We start from the raw sequence: 27,263 nt of genomic DNA, 5'->3' as shown, positions 1-27,263 counted from the left end.
AGGACCTAGGGCATTAAAACCTGCGCTGGCCACGGACATATATACACTACCAGATGTAATATAGATAGCTAGTGGGAAGCAGCCGCATAGCACAGGGAGATCAGCTCGGTGCTTTGTGACCACCTAGAGGGGTGGGATAGGGAGGGTGGGAGGGAGGGAGACGCAAGAGGGAAGAGATGTGGGAACATATGTATACGTATAACTGATTCACTTTGTTATAAAGCAGAAACTAACACACCATTATAAAGCAATTATACTCCAATAAAGATGTTAAAAAAAAACCCAAAACCTGCGCTGGTTCCCACTGACGTCAGATTAGGGTCAACAGCGACTGTCCACACCCTTCTTAAATCGGGGAAGCACGTCAACAATCCTGAGACAAGCTCTGCTAAGAAAAGGGATCGCCCCAAAGCGGTCTTTCTAAATTGCAAACCGGACATTGTCACTCCTCTGGTTACAACTCTGGGTGGCTTCCACCTGCCTTTAGGAGAAGAGTTCCGAGTCCTTAGCTTGGCTCTCGAGGTCCTTTAAGACCATCTCCGGCTTCTTGTCTCTTGTTATTCCCCATACGGATCCTACATTCCAGTTCCTGCCTCTTGTGTCCCATCGCGGCCCATCCCCCTGGTCTGCTGTCGCCTAACCTCCAGCCCTTTGCACGTGCCAGCCCCTCTACAGGGAATGCCAATACATTCTTGTCCATCTGGCCAATTGGTTGGATAAGGGGGCCACTCTGGGGCCCCACAGCCAGCCCACTATGATCCTATGGCAGCAATTAGGACCCTTTGAGAATCACCCCGTTACTTGTCTGCCTGTAAGTGCCACGGCCGTGCCCGCCTCTTTTCATTCCCAACATCAGGGCCAGGACCTTATACGTGATGAGTGTTGGAAGCAAATACCCCCAAACCATTCAGCCTCTTTATTGTATTTTTATCATCTACATCACCTTATTGGCATCTTTTTTCTTGCCATCACCACTAACTCTCCCACATCCTATAGCCACCCCACGACTGGTTTGTACTATATTTTACTTATGTCCCACTCATTCCTCAGTGATTCTAAGTAAATGGTACCATTCATACTTGTCTAGAGAAGCAGGCTGTGATAACACGTGCGAATGTATTTTTGGAATCTGTTATTCATTCATTCAAAACATATTTAAGGAGGACCTAATATTTTAGGGGCTGGGGACACAGAGGTGTGTCAAATAGCTGAGGTCCTGCGTTCCTGGGGCTTATGTTCTAAGGTAGGGGGGGAGGGGATGTAGGGAAAGGAGACAAGCAGCAAACAAACTGAGGAACAAAATATTATCTTGTGGTGAGAAATGCCCTATGGAAAATAAAACACAGTGATGTCATTAGGAGGGACCGGGGGCAGGGAAGCTGGGTGGCGGGAGCCTCTTTGGATCGGCTTCCTGACTCCAGGTGCTTCTGGTTGCTTCTACTGCCCTGCCTGCTGCTTCTCAGTCTCTTGTGCAGGGTGGCCCTTCCTGACCAGGCCACTCAGTGCTGGAAGTGCTCCAGGCTCTGCCCTTGGATGACCCTCCAGGGTCATCTAGGTGAGAGAGGAGGATGACCTCAGCGTCCACTGAAGCCCACAGCTTCAATCACCACTTCCACACAGATGACTCACATGCGTTTATTTCCAGCCCCGACCTTTCATCTGAGCTTTAGACCAGTATATCCAGCCCCGACTTGACATCTCCTGGGCAGCTCAAAGCTTACAGAGGTTAAGCCACGTGGCCAAGGCACAAGCCTGGAGCAGAGCTAGGTCACAAACCTAAGAGGTCAAACCACAGCAATCATTTCATACCATCTGATATTATAATAAACATAAAACATCTTCTCTTTGTAGCGCCAAGGCTTTGGCACCTGAAAATATACTACTTCTCCTAATTGCTGCTATCATTTTCATTATTGCTGGCATCATCACTGTTATTATGTCATCATTATTACCATAGTGACCGGATGATACAAGGTATCGAGCACCTCCAGTTACAGGAGGCATTAAGCTATAGCCTTTTCATACAAGATCTCCAATTCTTACCCCTACCTTGCAAAGGAGATCAATGTTATCCCCATTTTACAGATGAGAAAACTGAGGCAAACAGGAGTAACGACATTGGCAATAACAGACTCAAACCCGAACAGGTATCTTCCATGCAGAAATTATTTAGTGAAAATAGCCGGCCATGAACAGGGTTGGTGGAGGAGTCTACCTTCAATGGGAGAAGGAGATCTACCCATAAATGTGTGTTTGCCACAGAGCTGCTGGCTCTTCATCAAAAGCCATGTCGTTTTCTTCCCAGGGATACAGTGAGTCATTTCTCAGCCTCCCTTGCAGTCAGGTGTGGCCAAGGGGCTGGGACAGCCTATGGTACACGAGTGGAATGATGTGCACCACTTCTCAGCTTGGCTCATGGATACCTCCCATATGACCCTTCATGTTCTTCCTCTTTGCCCAACTAGAAGCAGAGGATTCTGAGCCCTGGGGACAGCTCCAAAAGATGGGATTGGGTGTGAATCCCTCTACACATGGAGAACAGCCACCTGCCATCCAGAAACACCCACCTCGAACTATTACATGAGCAAGAAATACATTTCTCTTGAGTTAAGCCACTTAATGTTATTAAGGAGGATGTTAAGCCACTTAAGTTAAGCCACTTAATGTTTCAAGGCTTATTTGTTACAGCAGCTACTATTACCCTGACAAATACAGACTGTGAGTTGGCATATATACTCAGAAAACTGCCTGGAAGGATACAGAGCAAAATGTTAATGTGATTCTCTCTGGCTGGAGACATTCTGGGTGAATTTCACTTTCTTCTTTTTGCTGATCTGTATTTTCAACAACAAACAAGTTATCACTTGTGTAATAAGACGCAAAAGTCAAGGGATGACAGCTGTCACACATGCCAGTGTAGAATCTTTGAGATCTGAGGAAAGTGGTGGCCGGTGGCATAATCTTCACCCATGCCAGTTCTCTGCTGGTCACATGATCATTTACCAACAGGCATGTACAATATACATGAAATGATGCTAATAATAATCATAATGATGTAGTACATTTATAGGCTTCCTTCACAAAAGTGCCATGGCATTTTAAATTCCAGCACAATTGAAGACAGCCACAGACAAAAAAAAACCTTTTCAGCTGTGCTTTATAAAAAGGGAAAGCAATTCAGCTTTTTGAACATAAAAGGAAGCCAATTCCACTAGATGACGGGGGCGGGGGGAGGAATCTTCATGTGCTCAGGCCTCCCAACTCTTGTATGATATATTTAGGACAGTCAAACTGGCCTGAAGAAAAAAAAATCAGAAAGCCCACAAGTACAGAGTTACAGAAAAAGTAAGTCGAGATCTCATTCAGGCACTGAATTACCATCTTAGCAGAAGGCAGCGTCCTCCATTTGTCAAACATAGCAGCTTGGCACTATTATATTTGAAAACATGAAAAACAGGAACTGATTTGGAGTTGGAAATAAATAACCTATTACATAGCTCCCGATATTTACTGGATTTAAAATGCTGTGCAAATGAGGCCCTGTGGGATTTCATTACTACCTCAGCCCTGGGAGATGGGGACGGGCTGGATGTCGTGTGCATGGGGGCAATACAGTCAAGATGACATGACTGCAGAATTGCGCTTGGACTCCGGGCACCCAGCAACGGGACCGATGACACGCACTAAACGAGAAATAAAATCTTCCCGACAGCAGTGGGGAAACGCTGCCCTTCCTTCCTTCTCTTTCCTGGGGTGCACAGCCCAAGCCCCTCCAGAGACCAGACGTTTAGGTAACACTCCCTCCTACTCCCGTCCCTGTAAAAGCATCTTGATGAAGTTCACTGTGTCCCCAAATGCAGAGGAATCATTCAGTATCTTTCCTGAAGCTCCACGCGGTAGAAACACCACGCTGACGGCCGGGACACCTCGGCCTGTGTCCTTCAAAGCTGGGCTTGGTCGACGGCCTCATGGCTCTTGACCAAACGAGTTTCGACACATTTGATACAAGCAGCTGAGTGTCAGAGGAGACAGCAGCCAGGCCACCAGGAAACTTCCAGAGTGGTGGGAGCAGCTCCTGTTTAAAATCTTTCACTAGCTTCCCCGGCATTAGGATAAACTCCAAGGCTTCAGCTGCACTTCTGAGGCCCCGCAGCTCCTTCCCTCCCCCCACCCTGCCATCACCCGCACTTGCTTCCTTGTGGTCCTCAGACGTGCCCATCTCATTCCCACCATGAAACTCAGTCCACCTAAAACCGGGTTCCTCTGCCGAGTTTATGAGTAACCTCTGTACCCAAAACTTTATTCCTTTTCTCGTCCTGCCCCTGTTCCCCCTCAAGATTGAGGAGTATCGAAGAAAAGGGGGGATTGTAACCGAGCAGAACCCTTCCCGTGATAGACACCCCCTGCCATGTCCTCCCCTTGCCTCTAGTTTATAGAAAAATTTTAGCCTCCCAGGCCTTCCCTGGGTTTCAAAGAACAAATTTAATTAGAGAAGTGAGAAAATGCAGAAACAAAGGAAAACAGTCAAGCAAGACAAAACCATAATAGTTTAGCCATTAAGCAAAGTCAAGGACCTTCAGTTCCTCGTCAAGGGCTGTAGATAATATTCTAAGCCACATCCTCTGAGCTGTTTTGCAGACACTGAATCCCCCACCAGGTGGAAGAAGTTAACTACATGCTGCCCACAAGCATGTAGACCCCAGACCACAAGGGTTGGAACCAGAAGACTGATGATGTTGACTCCCGATTACTCCACCACCAACCAACCAGAAGAATGTCCACGAGCTGATCACATACCCCACACCCTCCTCCCTCACTCTGTCTTTAAAAACACTTCCCTGAAGGCCATTAGAGAGTTCAGCCTGTACTCCTTGCTTGACACCCTGCAGTAAATGCTGCACCTTCCTTCACCACAACCTGGTGTCAGTAGGTTGGCCTTACTGTGCGTAGGTGAGCAAACCCAAATCTGGTTCTGTAACAACCTCAGGGGCTTTGCACCTGCTGTACTGCTGCTTAGACTGCTTCCTCTGCCTCTCTGCACAGCCATCTCCTCCTCGTCATTAGGTCTCAGCTCAAATGCCACCCCCCCACCCTGGACAACTCTTCTGAGCGCCTCTTCAAAGTAGCATACCTGTGGCTCCGACCCCAGCCCTCCCACTGTTTGTGGCCTTCATAGCACTTAACAAAGTGCTTTAGTTATCTTAATTGTCTGTTTAACTTGTTATTATCTGTCTCTTCTACTGGCACATGAAGTCCTTGTGTAAAATGTAGGAACTATGTTCTGAGCATCCAGCCCCCAGCCTGGCTCTCAGACAGGTCCAGTAAATGACCGCGGAAGGTACATTAGTGAACTGAAGCTAAGAGACGGCTCTAAGGCCCCTGCTGGTTCTCACACGGGGACATGCTAGGCCCTCACTCACCTTGGACTCAGCTGCTCAGCTCTCCGTGCCTTCTGGCAGAATCACTGGGGGAGGGGGCAAGGAGGTTTCGAAGTATGCAGGAAACGCTAGGCAGTAGAAAAGTCCGCTCGCCTGGCACAGGAAGCAGGAACAGGTTTCTTTAAAGCAGGGGTCTGAGCTCCAGCATGCATCAGAATCTCCTGGAGGGGCTTGGGCCCACCCCCAAGCCTCTGACTGGCGGGGAGGGGATAAGAATTTGCATTTCTAACAAGTTCCCAGGTGATGCTAGTCAGGGTCCAGGTGATGCTGGTCAGGGGGCCACACTATGAAGCACAGATTTAAACAACTTGGGGAATTCTAGATAATTATTTGGGGGGTGGGGACTTCTGGGCTACCCGACCTTTGTGAGTTGCTAATATTAATGAAATGAGTCTTTTACAGGGAAAGAGAGAATAAGACAGCATGTGTTTGTACGAATGAGAGAAGGGGTGTGGGAGAGAGGACAAGAATGGGAGAGAGAAAGGAGAGAGCTGGGATGTCATTTAGGGTGTATACGGAAGAGGTGTGTGTGTTGGCCCCATGGGAACTTACAGGGCATTTCAGAAGTACATAAACAGAAAATCAAAGCTCCAAAAAAATGAAACTCAGTTTAATAAGAAAGTGGTTCTCAAACTGTGGTGTACCCAATTCTCTGGAACTTAATAAAAATGTCAGAGGCCTTGGCTCGTTGGAGTGAGACAGGGCCTGGCCTTGTATTGTTACCAAGTCCACCAGCTGATTTGGATATGATCAAAGGTGGCAAACTCCCCCGACCGGTTATTGCTTATGAGCTGAGCCCATCCCCCTCAACCCGGTGGCAAAGAAGGAACATGCTAAACTAATATTCAGATGTACAATTGCTCATCTCCAAGTTCTGCCAGTTATTTGTTCTATGACCTGGGCAAGGGCTCCCTTGACCTCGCTGACCTCAGACCTCAGTTTTCCCACCTGTAAAATGGGCGCAGTGATAACCGGGAGACCATCACTGTGCCTTGCTGAAGACTGGTGGAATCTGTTGCTTTTGGGGGTTTATTTTGGGGGTTCTGCATTTATTAACATTAAATAAATGCCCCTCAATCAGGGAAATGGTTTCAACAATGAAGATCAGCTGTGCCTCCTTCAGTTGCAAGAAAAGGAAGCAGGTGACAGAACCACAGTCTCTGCCTGGCCCACAGCTCTCCATGTCCTCCTGTCCTGAGGGAGGGCTGATGCAGAAGCTAAGGAGGACAACGAGACACTGTGATAAACCTTTCTGGGGAGAATGAGGCAGTTTCTCCCTCCCTAGGCTTCCCCTACGCTGGTGCAGAGCCTCGTCTGCTGTTAAAACAGCAACCACGATAGGGCGGTCTTCATAACACAGCCTTTCCTGGGCTGGCCAAGGGCAGAGGGATGGGCTGGAGGAGAGGATGCTGGCGGCAGCTGAAGCCGTCAGCTCTCCGATCATGTTGGGAAGTTAGGGTAGATAAACTGACATTTCCTTGAACTGTTGTTGCCCCTGCAGCTGCCAAAATACTTCCCTTGGGCTGTCACCCTTCATTTTGGAAGTTTCCCAGTTTTTGCTCTCAAAGACACTAGATGTTGTCCCTGCCTGCTGCACGGAGCATAAAATCCAGACCAAGCTTTTAGGTCCTACGACAGAGGGTCTCAGAGCGTCTCCTGACTGCCGATAGAGTCACCTGGGGAGGTTTTGTACTGAGGTCCCAGCCCCATCCAGGCTAATTAAATTAGAAACCCCAGGGCAATGGTTCTCAGCTGGGGCGACTTTGCCCCAGGGGATGTTGGCAATGTTTGAAGACATCTGGGTTATCGCAACGAGGGACTTGGTACTACTGGCATCTAGTGGGAAGGAGGCAGGGATGCTGCTAAACATCCTAGAACGCACAGGGCAGCCCCCATAAATGAATCATCCAGCCCCAAATGTCACAGTGTCGAGGTTGAGAGACTGGGGTAGGTGTCGGTATTGTTTTAAAAGCCCCCCGCTCTCCAACCAGGCTTGAGAGCCCCCTCCCCTCCACAATCTGGCTCCTGCCAGCTTCTTTACCCTCATCTTCTACCCTCTTGCCCTCACCCACCATGCTTTGCCACCACAGTCTTCCTTCTGGTCCTCAAACACTCCCTGCTTATTCCTACCCCGGGACCTTTGCATCTGCTGTTTCCTCTGCTGGGTGTCCCCTGTCCCCGAGTCTGCACAGCTGGCTCCTAGCATCCAGGTCCCTGCCCAAATACCACTTCTTCAGAGAGGCTTCCTGGACCCCACACATACCCCCCCAAAATAACCCCGACACCCAAGTCCCTCTGTAGCACATCTCTCCCGTTTGTTTCCTTCAACAGACTGGGACCTACTTGAATTATCTCATTACCACTTTAGTACTAGTCTGTCTCTCCTACTAAAAACGACAGCACCCTGTGAACCGGGTCCATGTCTGTCTTGCTCACCATCATCCCCTAACGTCCAGCAAAATGCCTGGTGCTTAATAAGTGTTTACTACATATCTGTTGGATGGATGGATGGATGAACAAGCATTGGAGAAGGACGGGGTTCTCAAGCTGTCAGAGGATGAGGTGTATTGATGATGGAGACCTGTGCTCCTGTCCTGGCTCCACTTTTCCTCTCCTGGTCTCAGTTTCCACATCCATAACACAGCTGGGATGGGTTCAGTGGGATCAGAATCCCCCAGTGAAGCCCTCTCGGAGACCTCAATTTCAGGGATTTGCTTTGTCTTTGTCTCCATGGCCCCAAGCTAAGGTAGGTAGACCCACACCCCTGTCACCAGATAAATAACAAATTACCTCCCACCGAGATCCCAATACTATGTAATTCTGTCTGGTTTATTTTCCTTGGAAAATTTCCCTGCTTCATTTCCCTTTGCACTAGCTGGACACATCTGACACCAATGCTGGGCACATAATAGTACTCCCTGGCGACACTCTTTAAGGCAGGGTTCCCCAATATTAGTCAAATTAGAATGGGCTGGGGAGCTTGGTTGAAAAGGCTTCACCTACAAATAGACTGGATGCACCGGACTGAGGGTAATGTGGCAGACTGAAAAATGGCTCCCAACGATATCCAGCTCCTAATCGCTAGAAACTGTGACAGTTACTTTATATGGCAAAAGGGACTTGGCGGGTGTGATTAAGTCAAGCATCTTGAAATGGGAGCTTATCTTGGATTATCTGGGTGGATCCTACACGTAATCACAAGAGTCCTTGTAAGAGGGAGATGTGACCCGTGACGCCCGAAGACGCCATGCTGCTGGCTTTGAAGATGGAGGAAGGGGCCACAAGCCAAGAAATGCAAGGAAGGCAGCTCCAAAAGCTGGGAAAGGCAAGGACACAGATTCTCCTCTACAGCCTCCAGAAAAGAAAGCAGGCTTGCCTTGATTTTAGCCTAGCGAGACCCACTCCAGGCTTCTGACCTGCAGACCTGTAAGAGAATGAATGTGTGGCGTTTTAAGCCATCAAGTTTGTGGCAATTTGTCATGACAGCCCTAGGAAACTAATAGAGGTAGCACTCAGGAGCCTGCATTTTAGCGACCTACCTCCCTTTGTTGGCTCTGATGCAGGAAGTCCTGGTGGACCATATTTTGGGAAGTGCTGCTCTAGAGCAGTTCCAGTCTGCTTCTGAAACAGCCCAGTCTCAGAGAACCAAAGAAGGACCCTGCAACAGACACCTGCTTTTACCTGCTCATTTTACAGATGGGGAAACTGTGGTCTAAGAAACGCTGCAGCAAGGTAGAAGGAGAAGAGATGCTTTCATTCAACTCTATCTTTATTGGCTTTCAAATTCCATCTGGAGTTTTAAAAAATGAGCAATTGTGCCGACTGTCGATAGCTTTGCAATCATCTCATAATGACCCAATCGTGAAACGATTTAGCAATACTGCTGTTAATTGCATTTGTGGACCTAGCAATTGGGTAACTAGTTGGTTATTACTCATTCCCCAAGAGCCATATACATCGCATTACAAGGAAGCTAATCTTAGAAATACTTGTTAACTTCAACGATAATTACTAGGTAATTGGCTAGAGCACGCCATTGTGAATTTATCTGGAATATGCCAGGTAATTATCTGGTCTTATGTTCCCTGTAAAATAAATCCAGGGTCCAGAAACTGTTCCAGTTGGTTGGCTATCATCCAATCATCAACCTCTGCCAACCAACTGCACAAATGCGAGTGATTAATCAAATTACTCAAATATTTGGTTTCAAACTGAACGTTCAGATAAGAAACCTGGGTGGCCAACAAGTGGACGTTGCTGAACGGGAGAGAGGAGGGCACTCAGCCGCTCCCTAAGACAAATATATAACGACACAATAATATGGAATAAATGCCACTTCTTTGGGGCTCATCTGGTTTCTTCAAACAAAATACCAAAACACTTCAGAGACCAATTATATGTCCCAAAGCTGCAGAGTCTTTATCATGGTGCCAGGAAAAGCCTGCGCTATTTGTGAAATCTGCAGGCAGTTATGGTGCTTGGGGAGGGGGACTCAGAATTTTGTATGTAATAGAAAAGGGGCTGCCAACGCAGCTGGCTTGCAGGGGGAGCGACACATTTTCATAATGACCACTCTTTTTTCAAGGATGGCTGCTGACTGAATCCATCCATTTCCAATTAGCCAGCCCTTGGGAAAGAGGGGAGGGAGGCTTGGGTAACTGGGTTCCACTGATACCCCTGAAAAAGTCAGAGGCTGGTAGGTCCTTAGAGGGTCAAGGCAAAGGAGAAGAGATGATGGATTTCAAATTTCTAATTTGGGGATTTGAAAAAGAGGGGTTAGCAGGTCAGAAGGTGAGGCGCTGACCAGAGAGAAAGTTGGGTTAACAGACTGGTGGGAACAGTGAGCAGAAGGCCAGTGGTGGGGGAAAGACCACCTTCCAACCAGACTTGTGCACCTCAAGTAAAGGACCATTGACAGCCTGCTAATATAGATAATACATACTAGAAAGGGGAAAGAAAAGGGAGCTAAGGGTCTTACGTGCAGTGGTAGGTGGTAAGAATGGCCACAGACTGTCTCTCTCCCTGCATCCACATTCTTGCAACATGGCATTGCAAATCCTCCCATCTAAAGGCAGACTCTGTTCCCCATGCCTTGGATGGAGGTTGGCCACGTGACTTGCTTTGGCCAATGGACATCAGCCAACGCAATAAAGACAGAGATGTGAAAGGCACTTGTCCAACAGGGCTTGACCTCTTGTTGTCTTGCTGCATTTGGAACCCTGAGACCACCCATGGGAATGAGCCCAGGCTGGCCTGTCGGGGGGATGAGAGGCTGTGTGGAGAAGAACCGAGGCACCCCAGCTGACAGTCTGCCAACCAGCAGACACATGAGTGAGGGCGTCTGAGACTGACCAGCCCTCAGTCTGACCAGCCAGAGGACCACAGACACATCCAAGAGCCCAGCTACTGAGCCTGGCTCAGCCCAGAACTGTTTGCAGACTAGAAAGAAACTGTGACTTTGGGGTATTTGTTACTCAGCAAAAGCTTACTGATACACTCACCTAATCAGGACAGCTCAGCCCCTGAATATGATCTGGGCTGATTATTTGAGAGCCACTTCTGGTCCTGTGTAGAGTTGAGAACCGCCAATTTCTACCCTGGTTTAAGGAGGGTTGAAGGGCCATCCTTAGATCTCTAGTTCTTTGCAAGCACTTACCATTTGACACGTGGGTTCCAGTCAACCCACCAACTGCATAATCAATGGTGACAGACAATAACACACCTTCTACCGATCACCCAGGTCTTACAAATGGACTCAAAAAGGCTTTGTATGGATCACAAGGGAACAGATCAAAGACATAGCAGCTCTTCCCTGAGCCCACAGCTCCCACTATGGCACCTGCCAAAATGCGAGGCTTGTGTATTTGGGATCTTATTGCTTGGGTTGAGAATAAGAATGAGAAGGCTCCTAATGGACACTTGGCACCACAGGACACACCAAGGACACTGCTGCTGTGGCCAGTCCTAATGCAACAGAGGAGCAAAGGCCAGAGTTTAAAAACACACCAAAGGATTGTTCCACAACTGTTCAACTGAAACCAAAGCTATTTTTTTTCAATGCCTACAGGTTAGAGAGAGCAAGTCCAAGAAAGTTCCTATCATGTGACATTTTCTTAATGTCAGTGCTCTGTTAACTACCCTTTTTGTGCAGCTATAGACCATGGATCCTGGATATTTAAAACAACAATGGTAGAGTTCTACAAAAGTGCTCTGCGATTTTAATGAAAGCCAGAGCAAGTCATCAGAATGTCAGTCCCGGGGTCAACAAACTAGGGTCTGCAGGCCAAACCCAGCCCCTCGCCTGGTTGTGTTAATAATGTTTTATTGGCACACAGCCACATACGTCCATTTACATCTTGTCTGAGGCTACTTTTGCACTACAGCAGCAGAGTTGAGCAGTCACTAGAGAAACTGCATGGCCCGCAAAGCCAAAAATACTGTTGGGCCCTTTAGAGAGAAAGTTTGCTGACCCCTGATTTAGCCTAATCCATTCAATTTACATTTGGAGAAAGTGAGTCTCAGAGACGTTGTTTCACAAACATGGAGCACAGGCGGGTTTCGAATCAGCCTTTCTGACTTCCCATGTGGTGCCCGCTCCAGGGCACCACTCTGCCAAAGAGTTCTAGCATTAATCGTATTTTCTGGAATCGCAAATCTTAAAACCATGTAAGTTGTGATTGGTAAAGCCAGAGACTCCCCATTTACCGGAACGCTGAATTTAGCAGAACCCGCGTTTCTCAACGCTGCCAGAAGCAGAGCTTCAGGGATGAGTCTACGGGCGGGGAGCCGGCTGGGACTGACCTGGTGATGATGGCCAGGTGGGGCGGGCTCATGCAGGCGCCCATGAAGAGCACCACGTTCTCGTGCCGCGTCTGCCTGTAGGCCATCACCTCCCGCTTGAAGGCCTTGAGCTGCTCCTCGTTATCCCTCTCAATGTCGATCAGCCGGATGGCCACCTCCCCGTGCCAGCGGCCGTGGTACACCTGCCCGAAGCGGCCCTTTCCGATGAGCTCGCCGATCTCCAGCTGCTCAAAGGGGATGTCCCACTCCTGAAGGAAGATGCTGGTCTGGCTAGCCTTGCGTGGGAAGCTCCGGGCCGAGAGGAGGGACAGGTTCATCTCCTCAAAGTCATCCTCCGACTCCTCGGCCTCATCGTGACCCTCTTCGTTCTGCGGCCAGAGGGGGAGAGGGGTCAGTTCCCACCACTGCCCCACCTGCCCACTGGGTCCCACTGTGCCCCATGGTGTGTTTTCGGCTGGTGCACACGTGTCTCTCCATTTGCCCAGGCACCTCCTGTCGATCACTGTACTGCAGTGAAGGAGCTGACAGGGAGATCCTGGCGATCCATCCCTCTTGTGCTAAAGGGAAACTGAGGCTCAGAGAGGGGAACCGCCAGGAGGACCACGTATTCCGGTTTCCCATGACTTTGCCCGTTTGGGCACTGAAAGTCTCACACTTGGAAAACTGGCAAACGGGGATGGTTGGTCCCTGTGGGAAGTGCCTAGCTCTGGTCAGGCAGCCAGGCTGAGCTAGGATTAAGATTCAGGCCTCTCAAATCCTAATATCCGATGCCCTCCTGCTCGACCATGATGTTTTGACTTGCCTGATTATTTATGTGGGAGTAAGAAAGACGACAGGTTGAAATACGGGTACACCATACACCTGCATATAACATGTGACAACCCTCGACATGGAGGGCCTTCGCTTCCTCAGGGAATTTGGAATTGATGAGGCAGAAACTGAGAGATGACAGAGCTATTCAGCACAGGCCAGAGGCCTGGGGTTCCTGTGCAGCTGAGATACAAGAGGGAGAGGTTGACAGAATGAGCCTAACACTCAGACCAAATGAGCTGGAATATGGCCGCTGTGTGACCTTGGGCAAGTCACTTCACTTCTCTGGGCCTTCTTTTCCTCATCATAAAGTGGGGCTAATGACATCTGCCCCTGGGGGTGGTGTGAGGTTTTCAATAAGGCAAAGATCTGTTGAGTTCTTTGCACAGACCTGACCGCCTGTATGAAACATCCGCTGGGATGGCTTAGAAAATGCAGATTCCTAGGCCCCGCCCAGATTTTCTGAACCAGAATGTCATAAGGCCAGGGCCAGGACTCTGCATTTTTACCCTGCACGCCCACATGACTCAGGCACACTTAGACGTGACCACTGCAACAGTTAGACACTCAAGGCCCAGGGACCTACCTTCCCAGCCTGGTGTCTGGGGGCGCCTGAGGCTGCAGGGTCCTGCCTCTTGGGTTCTTTGGCTGGAATGGGGGAGCAGCAGGTGCCTGAGCCGGGGGGATTTTCAGGGGCTTGGAGTCTGACAAGTCAGCCGGAGAAGGTGGCCGCTTGGCTGGGTACAGGTCTCTCTGACCCCAAAGCCTGAGCAAGCTGTCCCCAATGGCACACTCAGGAAATACACCTTCTTTCACGGTCATTTTTCAACTACCACAATGGTTCCAGAAAAGGACATGATTTTCTCTGGAAACCCTGACTCCACTCCCTTCAGTTCAGGACACACCAGCAGAGCCGAGGAGTCAGGGCTCTGGTTCTCACCCCGAAGACTTCATTTATTCCTCCAGGAGCTCTGGCAGGTGGGAAGAAGCCCCAGAACATTCTCAACACCCCGCCAAGCCAGTGTCCCTGAGGCTCCCATCTCCTCTTACCACATGTTCTTTAGAAAGCAGCGGGGCACATCCCCCTTGGTACTCACCCAGCCCTGAGCTGAATTTTCAACTAAGAACGCAAATCACTTGCCAACTTCTGCACAACTAGCTTTTCCGTGATGCACACCATATAACGGCCCATTAGGCTCAGTGCCGGGAGGGGCCCTCCGCTCGTTAGTCGTCCCGGAGTTAGAACAGCCATCAAACAGGGCCACTGCACCCCCAGCCCGCCCCAAGCCCTCTGCGTCATCAAAGACATCAATCGGCTTTGCCAAGTGGGTAGCCCCCGGAAAAAGTTGCCTCATTGCTCTCCGGTTCTCACCTCTGAGGTTGGCTCCACTTCAATTTGAAGTAATGGATTTCCTTCCAAGCTTTAAAGAAAGAAAAATAAACGTGACCCTCAGGTGAAAAGATGGGTCCATGCATTGACTTGATCCATGTAAGAAATGTCTTAAAATGAGAAGTCCTCACCACCAAGCCTTTTTCTCCAATTTCACTTCAATGCTTGTGTCTAGAATAATCCATAACCTTGTCACCAAGGAGTGGTGTGCAAGGACATTGTCTTAAATAGATTTTCTGGCCTGCTCAGGGCTCATTTTTCTTTGTTGGTTTCCACTAATCTAGCAGTTCCCTTATAAACTGGCCTAAATGCCACGGATGGCAGGATCCTTAGAGCTCTAGGTGTTTGCTAGGAAAGAATGAATCAGATCTCTACAGTTCTGAATCTTTTGGAAGGATCCTAGTGTTCATTTGGTTTTTTGCTCATTTATTCATTCATTCATTTGATTAGAATTATGTGCCAGGAACAGTGCCAGACCTTTAGAAGGATACAGGGTTGAAATTGACATGGCTTCCTGACTTTAAGGAATATTTATATTACTACTGTTGTGCAGATAGGCTACAAGTAACAAGGGTTGAAAGTTAGGTATGTATTGAATAAATGGAGGGTGATGGACATTCCCAGGAGAGAGGATTACTGGATATATTTGAAAGTTAGCAGTGTTTTGAGTTGCACCTTGCCAATCACGTTCAGAAGACACGTGCAGGGTGAGAAGGAGGAGGAGGAAGCCAGACTGTATTGGAGTGGAAGACACAGGCGTGTGTGTGTGTGTGTGTGTGTGTGTGACTCATGCATTCATGAGCTTGTGAGCTGCAGTTGTGTTCTGAGGACGGGAACAAGCTGGGTATGGGTGCTGGGGGCACAGCGTGAGGGCTAAGTGTCCACCGAGGACTGTGTGGGTATTATGGAATGTGCTCTGTGCAGGGGTTGTTCTGTGTGGGTGTGAGTTGGGTGTACATACTGGGGATGCTGGGGGAGGAGGCGTGCCATTCTTGACGGTGTAACTGGTGATGTACTGGGGATGTGTGGGCGTGTTGGAGCACACGGTATGTGATGGAGATGTGGGGCATTATATGTGTTAAAGGATTTTGGGGCGAGTGGGTTTTTAGAGCAGAGGATGTGTTTACGGAGTGAGCTGGAACTGGTAGGAGAAAGGGATCACAATGGCCACCACACCCCCTTCCTACTTCTGCAGTGGAAGCTTAGCAGATTCCCCCGATCCATCTCCTCATTTGAGGGGGACCTCCCCTATCTTGACCCTTGGACCTCACCCAGAAAGCTGCTGACCCTGCAGACAGAGTCAGTCCACTTGCTGGAGGAGGAGTGGTGAGGGGGAGTCTGGAAGACTGTAAGAACTCAAAGAGGAGGAAGAAGTAGCGTTTGCCATCCTATTAACCAATAATTTACAGTACAGCTTGGGAAGGCAGAAACCACGTCATAACAGCTGACATGCTGGAAACCTGACGCACTGCGAGAGATTTGGGTGGAACAATGCAGCTGGAGTCCTTCCTCATGCCCAACAAAATGGACTGCTCGCCTCTGCTTGCATCAAGGCGTGATTATAGCAGCCGGGGCTATTAAATGATTTCCCTTCTGCAAAGAGTCAGTTCCCATCACTCCACGCACATTTAAGCAGATCGCAGGCACTTATTGACTCCGTTTTTCACTGGCGCTCCCTGACTCTCAGTTAATAACCTGGAGTTCATCTTGCACAAATTGTGGAATTGGTTTATGTGCAGCAGAGAAATGATCTGGAGCTAGATGTCAGCACAATATCCCTAGGCAAGTTGCTGCTCCTTTGATTTCAGAAATGTACCATTTGGGTCTTTAACAAAGGCTATAACATGGGTCAGAAAGGATGGAGCAGCTAGGGTAGCCAGAAGAAAAACCAAGTAGGCAAAAATGTGAGTTGGGAAAGAAGTCAAATCAAAATTAGGTCCCTAGCATGCCCCAGACTTGGGTCACAACCAAAGAAGTTAAGGAAGGTGATTTCACTTTGGCTGCACAAGCAATAGACCACCTGGAAAGAGGGTCTGTATCCTAAGGATGCTAAAGGCACCACACACAAAGATGTTTGTTGCAGAGTTGTTTACAGCAGTGAGATATGGGAAGATGTAAGATCCAGCGGTAGGGAAATGGTTAAGGAAATTATTCCGCATCGATATGATATTTTACATTCATTAAAATCAATGTGTATGAAGAGCCCAGAATAATATGAAAAAATGTGATGTTATAGCATTAAGGGATAAACAGAGCAGGATGGAAATTGCATATAGTGTGGATCACAAGTATGTAAAATATGAATAGAGCACACTTCTAAGAGTGGTGCAATTGTAAGTGATTATTTTTCCTTTCTTTTTTTTTACAGAATAGTCCAAATTTCGCCAAATTAGCTTACTTTATTTTTATAATGTTATAAACCAGGGATCAGCAAACTTGTTCTGCAAAGGGCCAGGTAGTAGATATTTTACACTTTGCAGGCCATACGGTCTCTGTTGCAACTACTCATCTCTGCTGTTGTAGTCTGAAAGCCTCCATAGACAGCACATTGTGAACAAATGGGCATGGCTGTGTTCCAATAAAACTTTATTTATAAAAATATGCTGAAAGTTGGATTTGTCCCATAGGCTGTAAGTTGCTGATCCCTGGTATAAACCTAAATTATCCTTTTTAAAAGGGGGATAATGATGCAGAATAATTGCCCTTTCATTAAGCTCTAGCTATTGCCTGGGGGAAGTGGTCTTTCTGATCATAGGAGGGTCTGGGGCTCTGAAGGAAATGGTCTGGCCCCTGGAAATCACACTTGATCGGCAGGGCCAGGGACACAAGCAGAAGGACTCAAGGGGATGGGTACTGTCCCTCTCTTGGCCTGGGCTGTCACACTCTCTCTCTCTTAGCTTGAGTTATTCCCTTGCCTCTATGGCCCCCTCATACTTCTCCCCCGCCTCCCACCCCATCAATTCCAGGAGAAGGAAGAAAGAAGACATGGACCCTGAGCAAACTGAAGGGCCAGGGCAGGGGAAAAGGTCTCTGTTCCACTTACATTGGATTCGAGGTCACTGGATGCAGGATGACCTGGGGCGCCCGGGTTGGCGTCTCTGGCACCGGCACCACATCTGAGAGTCAAAGATTAGACAGTAAGAAACCAAACTCGGGGTCCACAACCACCCCCAAAAGCCTGATTCCCGGGAGATGCTGGCAGCTGAGAACTTCTCACCAGACCATGAGTCCCTGGGGCTGCCCAATCCCCTCTCTCCCTTCCCTGGCCACTTGAATTTACCTGCCTAGGTGCACCAGTGGTCTAGATGACATCCTGAACAAAGTTCCCCACTGCCACCTGGGGGCTCCCGGAGGCCCTAAGCCTCTGGCCTGAAGCACCCACTGGATCCTCCTCACTCCTGAGTCCCCTTTGGGATGATGAGGCCACTTGGTTTCACGTCTCCCAGTGCCCGATTCAAGCCCCTTTGACCATCCCTCCCCTGCCACGTGGTTCTAGACCCCTCCTCACCCTTGCCCATCCTTGCACTGCAGACCACCCACTCAGGCCTTCCTACTGTGCTCTGGGACCTCGTCAGTGCCTCGTCCCACACCCTTTCCTCCTCCACCTCCATAGCCAGTCGCCAGCCTGTGGTCTGGAGATTCCACCCCATCCTCTTGGGGCTCATTCACCCCGGCAACCTTCGCCTCCATCCCCTCCAGCAGCTGCCACGCCTCAGAGGGCTTGCTCGGGAGGAACTGAGGTCACATGAAACTCACCTGGGAAAATGAACTGCTGCCTGTATTTGTAGTAGTGGGACGCTTGCGAAAGAAAGAAAACATCACAGTGAGCGCTGCCCCGGAGCGGGCCCTTCAGGTAACAAATGGGGCTCCTGCGGCCACCTGTGGTTCTCTGCCCGCCCCTGAGGTTTCCAGACTTCTGCAGACACCCCGAATTCCAAGGGACTGAGAACATGTTTAAAGAAGCCAGAAACATCCAAGCCAACCCTCCCACTGACACTCTCTGAAAACAGAGCAGCCCAACTCAGAGAGCCAACCTGAGCACAATCCCACCTTTGTTAAATGCGTAAGGACACACATATACAGAGAGAAAAGCCTCCAAGGCCATAATCTAACACAGTGATCTTCTCCCTTCTGGCAGAGCGATGACAGTGGCTTCAAAAAAATCTTTTATGACCACAATAAGGTATCACCTCACAACTGTTAGGATGTCTATTATCAAAAAGACAAGAAATAACAAGTGTTGGTAAAGATGTAAAGGAAAGGAAACCCTTGTGCATTGTTGGTGGGAATGTAAATTGGTAGAGCCATGATAGAAAACAGTAAGGGGGTTCCTAAAAAAATTAAAATTAGAACTACCATATGATCCAGGGATTCCACTTCTGGGTATATATCTGAAGGAAAAGAAATCACTATCCCAAAGACATGGAAACAACCTAAGTGCCCATCAACAGACAAATGGATAAAGAATATATATATACATATATATATGTACACACACACACACACACATACATACATACACACAATTGAAAACTATTCAGCCATAATAAAGAATGAAATCTTGTCATTTGTGACAACATGGATGGACCTAGAGGGTATTATGCTAAGTGAAATAAGTCAGACAGAGAAAGACAAACAGTATGATCTCACTTACATGCAGAATCTATAAAAAAACACACTCATGGAAACAGATATCAGATCTGTGATTGCCAGAAGTGGGGAATGGGGATAGGAGAATTGGGTGAAGGTGGTCAAAAGGTACAAATGCCTAGTTATAAGACAAATAAGTCCTGGGGATGTGACGTACAGCATGGCGACTGTAATTAACAATACTGTATCGTCTATTTGAAAGACGCTAAGAGAGGAGATCTTAAAAGTTCTCATCACAAGGAAAAACAATGGATAACTATGTGAGGTGATGGATGTTGTTTTGCAACAGATACATATATCACATCATTATATCCTTAAACTTATACAATGTTATATGTCAACTGTATCTCAATAAAACTGGAAAAAGTCCTTTATGTGTTTCTTGTGTTTTTCCAATTGGCTGCATTGAGCATTGTATTAGTTTTCTTATTGCTGCTGTAATAACTTACCATAAACTGGATGGCTTAAGACAGTACAACTTTATCCTCTTCGAGTTCTGGAGGTCAGAAGTCTAAAAACAGTTGTAAGTGGCTAAATGAAGGTGTTGGCAGGACTGATTCTTTCTGGAGGCTCCAAAGGAGAATCCACTCCTTGCCTTTTCCAGCTATAGAGCCCGCCTGCATTTCTTGGCTCACAGCCCCGTCACCCCAATCTCTGCTTCCATCCTGACATCGCCTTCTACTGTCTTTGACCTTCTCATCTCGCTCTTATAAGGATCCTCATGATTGCATCTCGAGTCCCCCCAGATAATCCAGGGTAATCTTTCCACCTCAAGATCCTTAATTTAGTAACAGCTGCAAAGGTCTTTTTGCCGTGTAAAGTAACATGTTCACAGAACCCAGGATTAGAGCGTGGCCCTCTTTGCGGGACCATTATTCTGCCTACCACAGGCATGAATTAATTTCCATATTTAGGGGAAAATCATATAAAAGAAACTTCCTCAAATTCACTGCTCGTTCTCTCACAATTCATTTTACTTCCAGTCTGTTCGCTGGAGGCCAGTTGTTCTGGACATCCCCAAGGTTTCCAATGTTACCCCTATTCCAGTGGGGTGGGGGGTCTGGAGCAGGGGGTACAAGGGGTGTCAGCGGTGGGGGACAGGTCACACAGAGTTTTATATCCTCAAGTAAAGGCAGTGAGCAGGGATGGGATCAGATATGAGTCTGTGTTGGTGAATATACTTCCGGAAACAGTTTTATTCATTCAGCGACAAGCTGGCTCACCAAAAATTAGTACAGTGGTTCCAAGCCTGGAGTCTAGAAGCTGATCCTGTAGGGCTGAATCCTTGTTCTTCCTTGATTGCTTATAAAAGCTTCAGCAACTCTCTCCAAGTCTCAGTTTCCAGATGTGTAAAATGGGGATAATAAAAATCTCTCCTTCATAGGGCTGAGCTCATCATGACATGAGATAAGAGTGCATAGAACGTGCAGAATCAGGATGAGTTGCGATGCATAAGCCGATCTCTTTCTAAGCTCTCTTAACTAACAGACAAGGATGCTTTATAATTCATAGACAGTCAGATGGTTTCAAAGAGCTAAGTCATTAGCTGCCCCTGAGGGTGCAGTTGATTTATAAATTCCCCCTGGGATGGACAGCAAGTCCTGTCATCTCAGGATCCCAAGCACCCGGTTTGGTGCCTTGCACCCAGTGGGTAAGCTGCTCACGTTTGTTGAATTACTCAACTCTCTTTTAGCACAGCAATTCCCAAATATCTCAGCTAGTTGGAATTGAAATGGATGCATTTTTGATTCTGGAAAATGAAGTGCCTAGGCTGGGAAGGCAACTCATTCAAGGTTACAGAACAAAGCTTTAAAAGAAATCCAACCTCCATGATGTCAGGGACCTTTCTTCCATTAGATAAATGGTTTAGGTTTATGGTCTTAGGTTTTTTCATTGCAGGAAGACATTTTGTTACTCAACAAGGGGCTAAAATTAAAAGAAGAAAAACTACCTGGGATTGTCAAGAGACTTAGTTAATCTCTTCTCTCCCCAACTGGGACTGAGGATTCAGTGTCTGCAGAAAAGGTTAGCTGGCAGTTAAGTGTTCTTTTAAGGAGGCGGGGCTGGTGATGGAGAGAAGGCACCACTCTGAGATGGGACAGGTGTCAGGCAATGGGACACATGGCAAATGCCTCCACGCTCAGAGCCAGCCTCCGCCTGGACCCCTTCAAGTGCCTGATAACAGCTCGTTCCTGATGGCCGAAAGGGAGAGAGTCTTGGCCAGAGGAGGAGGGAAAGGGCGCCGTGAGTCCTGCCTGTTCTTCTTGCTGATAACGGACACCAGCGAGAAGCAGGTCCGAGGGGCAGCAGATGAACCCGAGTGACTCCTGGCTCTCTGGCATCAAAGAGGACCCAGGAACTGGGAGGCTGCAGATGACCAGAGGTCAGAGAGACAAGCAGGCCACTTTGAAGGCTCTTCCACTCTGAAGCCCCCATTCCCTCCCTATGGGCTCCCCAGAGAGCAGCCTGAGTGGTCATCTGAAAGGAAGGATCTAGAAGGAAAGAAGAAAGATCAAAATATCCCCTGCCTAAACCTTGCAACTGCCTCTCATTGTGTCTTAAATAAAATCTAAATTCCTGCCAAGCCCTACAAGGCCCTGCCAGGCCTCAGCCCTGCAGCTCTGAGTCTTGCTTGGTGCCTTGTTTATGGCACTCCAGCCACTGGGACATTTTTTTCCAGCTCTTTTCGGTGGCAGGGGCTTTGCATGTGTTCCCCTCTCTTTGCCTGGAAACTCCCCACCAGCCCTCTCTGGCCAGTCTTCAGAATTCAGCTGCCTCTGACCTTTCAACCTAAACTTGTTCTCTTCTTGAATTTGCTCATAGCACTGTTCCTTCCCTTCACAGCACTTATCACAACTTATAATCCTATTTTCATGTGTATGTTTGCTCGGCTAACACCTGTGCCTGCCGCTAAGCTATAACCTCCATGAGAACAGAGGCTGTGACAGGCAGAGTGACGCCCTCTCCCCCACCCCCATCCCTAAGATGGCCATATCCCAGCCACTGGAACCCGTGAATATGTTACCTTACATGACAAAAGGGACTTGGCAGATGTGATGAAGTTAAGGATCTTGAGATGAGGCGATTATCCTGGATGCTCTGGGTGAACCCTAAACATAATCACAAGGGTCCTTACGAGAGGGAGGCAGGAGGATCCAAGTCAGAGAGAATCACAGGAGATGTGATAACAGAGGCAGAGGCTGGAGTGATGCGAGGCCATGAGCAAAGGAATGCAGGCAGCCTCTAGAAGCTGGGAAAAGGCAAGGAAATGGATTCCTTCCTAGAACCTCCAAAAGAAACCAGCTCTGCAAACTCCTTGATTTTGAGCCCAGTGAAACTGATTTTGGACTTCTGATCTCCATAACCACAAGATAATAAATTTCTGCTGCTTTAAGCCTCTAAGCTCGTGGTGATTTGCTACAGCAGCAACGGCAAACTTTTACAGGGCATTTCTGGTTTGTGCCTTGCTCCATACGTGGTGCCTTGTACAGTAGCTGGTGTGTAGTAGATGCTTAATAAATACCCATTAAGGATATTGGAATGGATGAATGCAGTCTGAGGGCCAGAAGACAGTTTAAAGGAAAAAAAAAAAACAAAAACCTGCAGCTCTAGGCAGTGCATGAGCCTCAAGTCACTCGTTCACTCACTCATTCAGCAAACTTCTAATCAGTGCCTTCAGCAGTGGGCACTGTGATGGGCTTTGGGCGCAGAGGGGTGGATGAAGCAGACTAGTTTCCTAGTCTCATGGAGCTGACGTTCTGAGGGAGGAGACAGACACTAAACACGGCACTAGGTTACGCCCCAGAAAGAAGGCATTTGAACACTCCAGCCTCTAAAACCCACACAATAGTCCCTTACAACCCCTTCATGTACCTTCCCACATCAAATGTCACACAAGCTTGCAAGTTAGACCCATTTTACAGATGAGAAACTGAGATCTAAACAGGGCCAGTGCCATACTCAAGGCCACAGAGGTGGGAAGGGGCAAATCTGGGATCCAAATGTAGCCCTCTTGACTCCACCCTACACTGTGCCATGTCCAACATGGCACCAGGCTTCTTAAGGGAGTGGCAGAAAACTAGGAGGTCCAGCCGACCAGCAGAGCACAATCGCAAATCCCACCAAGCCCGTGGGTGTCCTTCACGTGCCCTGAGGTTAGCAAATGAGCCAAATGACCATTAACCGCACAGCCTGTTTTAGAGAAAGAATATTCTAGATCATTCAATGCCAGGGACATTTTTATGCCTAGGCGTTAGCTTGAATAATCTTCAGAAAACTCAACATCTGGCAGGAAACCAGAGCCAAAGCTCCTTTTCCCATCAACAGAGGCTCACAGTCTAGAGTGTAACAGGTGACCAGGGCCTTGTATGAACAGAACAGATGCCTGCCACCCTGGGGGAATTTTGCGAAAACCGCCTAAGACAGAGGGAAGGTCTGGCTGCCCTTCTGGAGGGTCCTAGTTTGTTTTCCCTGTCGACAATGCATTTTATTGTTATTATTCAGTTATAAAACTGGTGCATATTCCTTGCTCTTATATACGTTTCAGAAGTGCATAAAAGAAAATTCCTTTTCTTAGAACACCTGCCATGAAGTCTTGCAGACATGTGTGTGCATAGACAAACATATATATACACACACATTTAAACATACATATACCAATATATAAAACCATTTTACAATAAATAGGATGTTATTATACCAGTTGCTTTGCACATCACTTATTTTCCACTTAAAAGATATTGTGGCTATCTTTCCACGTCAGGATATTTACAAAGAGCTACTCCATTCTTTTTAAGGGTGGCTGAGTATTTAGTTATACAGATATATTGGTTATACAGATATATTCACGTATTTGGTTGAGTATTTGGTTATACAGATATATTAGCGTATTTGGTTGAGTATTTGGTTATACAGATATATTAGCGTATTCAAACACTCCCTTCCTGATGGGCATTTGGGTTGAGTCCAAATTTTTTACTGTTGCCATGAAATCCTTACATACAGATCCCCGTGCTGTTTGCAAACATTTCTGTATATAAATTCTTAGAAGTGATTTTGCTGGTCCAAGGAATGTACATTTGAAACTTTGACAGACAATGCCAAATTACCTACATTGTAATTGGAATGTACATTTGAAACTTTGACAGACAATGCCAAATTACCTACCCCCAAAGTTTAATTTGATCCTTACTCCCAATACCATGGTATATGGGGATTTCATCTTTATTTCCACAATTCTAGTTGGGCCCGGATTACTTAGCAGTGGTAGCCACGGTAATTTGCTATTCCTGTGTTTATCTAATAGTAATGAAAATAGCTCACCTTTGTTGAGCTCTTTGACAAGACAGGTGCTCTGCTAAGCTCTGTGCACGTATGGTAACGTTTAGCCCTTCGAGGATTCTACACAGTAGGTACTATTATTATCCCCGTTGTACAGATGAGGGAACAGAGGCACAGAGAGGCAAGCAGTTTGTTCAACATCACGCAGTTATTAAGTGACGGAGCTGGGATTTGAACCCAAGCAGCCCGGCTCCAGAACCCACACTCTTAACTGCTGTTCTGAAGTGCCTTCCCCCAAAGGACCCCTTAGCCCACTCCCCAAAGAGGGTCAGGACACTGTTGGGACCTGCCAAGGAGTAGATGCAGACCCACTGGCAGGCGAGCCCTGCAACTTGGCCAAGACCCCTCCCTGGGGCTCTGACAGAAGGGACAAAGGAACTGATGGAACAGCGACTGCCCCTGTCGAGTCAGGTCTCTTGTTTAAAGATGCCGGCAGAGTCTTTTGGAGATGAAAAGAGCTGTGGTGCTTTGATGCGTGGTTCTCCCTTAAGAGGTTCTTTCCCGCCCCCCCTCCCCACCCCTAAACAAGTAGCAAAACAGTTACAGGGAAAATAGCCCTAAGTGTGTGTCTTGGGTGGCGGGTGGTACAGCTCTAGGAAAGGACCCAGCCCCTCCCTCCAGAAATTGGGGGGTCATGGGGTGTCAAAGGGCCTTTTTCCCGTTCCCCTCCTTCCAGAGAAGTGGAAATGGCTCGGGGTGCTGGTGGGAACCCTCAGTCTATGGAAATGCTGGGCAATTGTTGCCTTGTTGACTCAGGGGCACTTACTGAAATGATTCCGGCTGCTGACTCCCGTTATGGTCCTTGCTGGCTGCCAGGTGAGTGGCCCTCACACCACAGGTATGAGGCTGCCTCGGGCTTGGACTTAACCAAAAAATTTCCATGATGCAAGTCTTTAAAACACACCCTAATGCTCAACATCATTAATCATTAGAGAAATGCAAATCAAAACTACAATGAGATATCATCTCACACCGGTCAGAATGGCCATCATCAAAAAATCTAGAAACAATAAATGCTGGAGAGGGTGTGGAGGAAAGGGAACACTCTTGCACTGTTGGTGGGAATGTAAATTGATACAGCCACTATGGAGAACAGTATGGAGGTTCCTTAAAAAACTACAAATAGAACTACCATACGACCCAGCAATCCCACTACTGGGCATATACCCTGAGAAAACCATAGGTCAAAAAGTGTCATGTACCACAATGTTCATTGCAGCTCTATTTACAATAGCCAGGACACGGAAGCAACCTAAATGTCCATCGACAGATGAATGGATAAAGAAGATGTGGCACATATATACAATGGAATATTACTCAGCCATAAAAAGAAATGAAATGGAGGTATTTGTAATGAGGTGGATGGAGTTAGAGTCTGTCATACAGAGTGAAGTAAGTCAGAAAGAGAAAAACAAATACAGTATGCTAACACATATATACGGAATCTAAGGAAAAAAAAAAAAAGGCCATGAAGAACCTAGTGGCATGACGGGAATAAAGACACAGACCTACTAGAGAATGGACTTGAGGATATGGGGAGGGGGTGGGGTGAGATGTGACAGGGTGAGAGAGTGGCATGGACATATATACACTACCAAATGTAAAATAGATAGCTAGTGGGAAGCAGCCGCATAGCACAGGAAGATCAGCTCGGTGCTTTGTGACCACCTAGAGGGGTGGGATGGGGAGGGTGGGAGGGAGGGAGATGCAAGAGGGAAGAGAAATGGGAACATATTGTATATGTATAACTGATTCACTTTGTTATAAAGCAGAAGCTAACACACCATTGTAAGGCAATTATACTTCAATAAAGATGTTTAAAAAAAAACAACAACAACAACAAAAAACACACTCTATCCCTTTGGACACAGCCCAGATCAAAGCAGTGTGGGCAGGTGACGTGATCAGCTTGTCCTCAATGGGTGGTTGTATCTGGGTGTTGCTCAGATGTGGGGTTGGGTCTTCGTTCATTTCCCAGATATTCTCTCACGGCTGGTTAGGCTTGCAGGTGTGACCTGTGGCTGCGGACCTGGGATTTCTTTTCCCCCTGCGTGAAGCTCGCTGGCTCAGGAGGAAACCAGCCCCTAGACCAGCACTGTCCGGTGGAACTTTCTGCAGTGGTGGGAAATGGTCTGTACCTGTGCTGTCCAGCATGGCAGCCACTAGCCACATGTGGCTCGCAAGCACCTGAAATGTGGCTAGTGTGACTGAGGAATTAAAATTTTAATTATATTTAATTTTAATTAGTTTAAATTTACACAGCCATGCGTGACTAGTGGGTACCATGTTGAACAACACAGACCTAGACTTTGGTCCCAACCGGCCAAGCCAGACCTCATCCCACCTGCCTCTGTCTTGAAGTCAGCTATGACGCTGCCAATATGGCTGAGCTGGAAATGTCCTCGGGGCCCTAGAACGGCAAGTGGGCTGGGCCGGGCCCCGGAAGGGGTAGGAAGACTCTTAGGTCTGGCCTGCCTAAGAGCAGAGAGAGAGCCCTTTCTTAAGTCCAAGAAGCCAAAGCATCACATGACGGCCTCTCCACCACCTCACAGCCCAGCACATAGTCTCAGGTCAGCAGCCGAGTGCCCTGGAGTTTGCGAGCTGGAAGACCCTTTGGGGTCCTCTCGTCCACCTATATCCTTTCAGAGATGAGAAAACTGAAGTCAGAGGTCACAGGGTAGGGACATGAGAGAGCTGGATACTGAATATCGGACGCCAGCCCGCTCATTCAGAGGCCTGTCCTGATGTCTGGGGTAGGACTCAGAATGCAGCCCTGTTGCCAGTTTCAACTGATTTTGCTCATAAGACAACGGCCAGCTCCAGAGCCAATGGCT

General features: G+C 47.8%; 1 protein-coding gene across 1 annotated transcript in view; it reads right to left on the bottom strand.

The window, feature by feature from the left end:
- Window positions 1-27,263, bottom strand: part of KSR2 (kinase suppressor of ras 2) — a 410,930-nt gene that overhangs the window by 42,825 nt on the left and 340,842 nt on the right. The window contains exons 11-14 of the mRNA XM_036823399.1: window positions 18,196-18,237; window positions 17,483-17,555; window positions 14,422-14,470; window positions 12,240-12,607 (exon numbers count right to left, since the gene is read on the bottom strand). Coding sequence (XP_036679294.1) covers window positions 12,240-12,607; window positions 14,422-14,470; window positions 17,483-17,555; window positions 18,196-18,237 — 532 coding nt within the window. The remainder of the gene's footprint in view (window positions 1-12,239; window positions 12,608-14,421; window positions 14,471-17,482; window positions 17,556-18,195; window positions 18,238-27,263) is intronic.

The sequence above is a fragment of the Balaenoptera musculus genome, chromosome 14 (assembly GCF_009873245.2).
Source record: "Balaenoptera musculus isolate JJ_BM4_2016_0621 chromosome 14, mBalMus1.pri.v3, whole genome shotgun sequence".
NCBI classification, from domain to species: Eukaryota; Metazoa; Chordata; class Mammalia; order Artiodactyla; family Balaenopteridae; genus Balaenoptera; species Balaenoptera musculus.
Note: the sequence above shows the minus strand (reverse complement) of the source record. Positions and strands in the feature narration are given on the sequence as shown.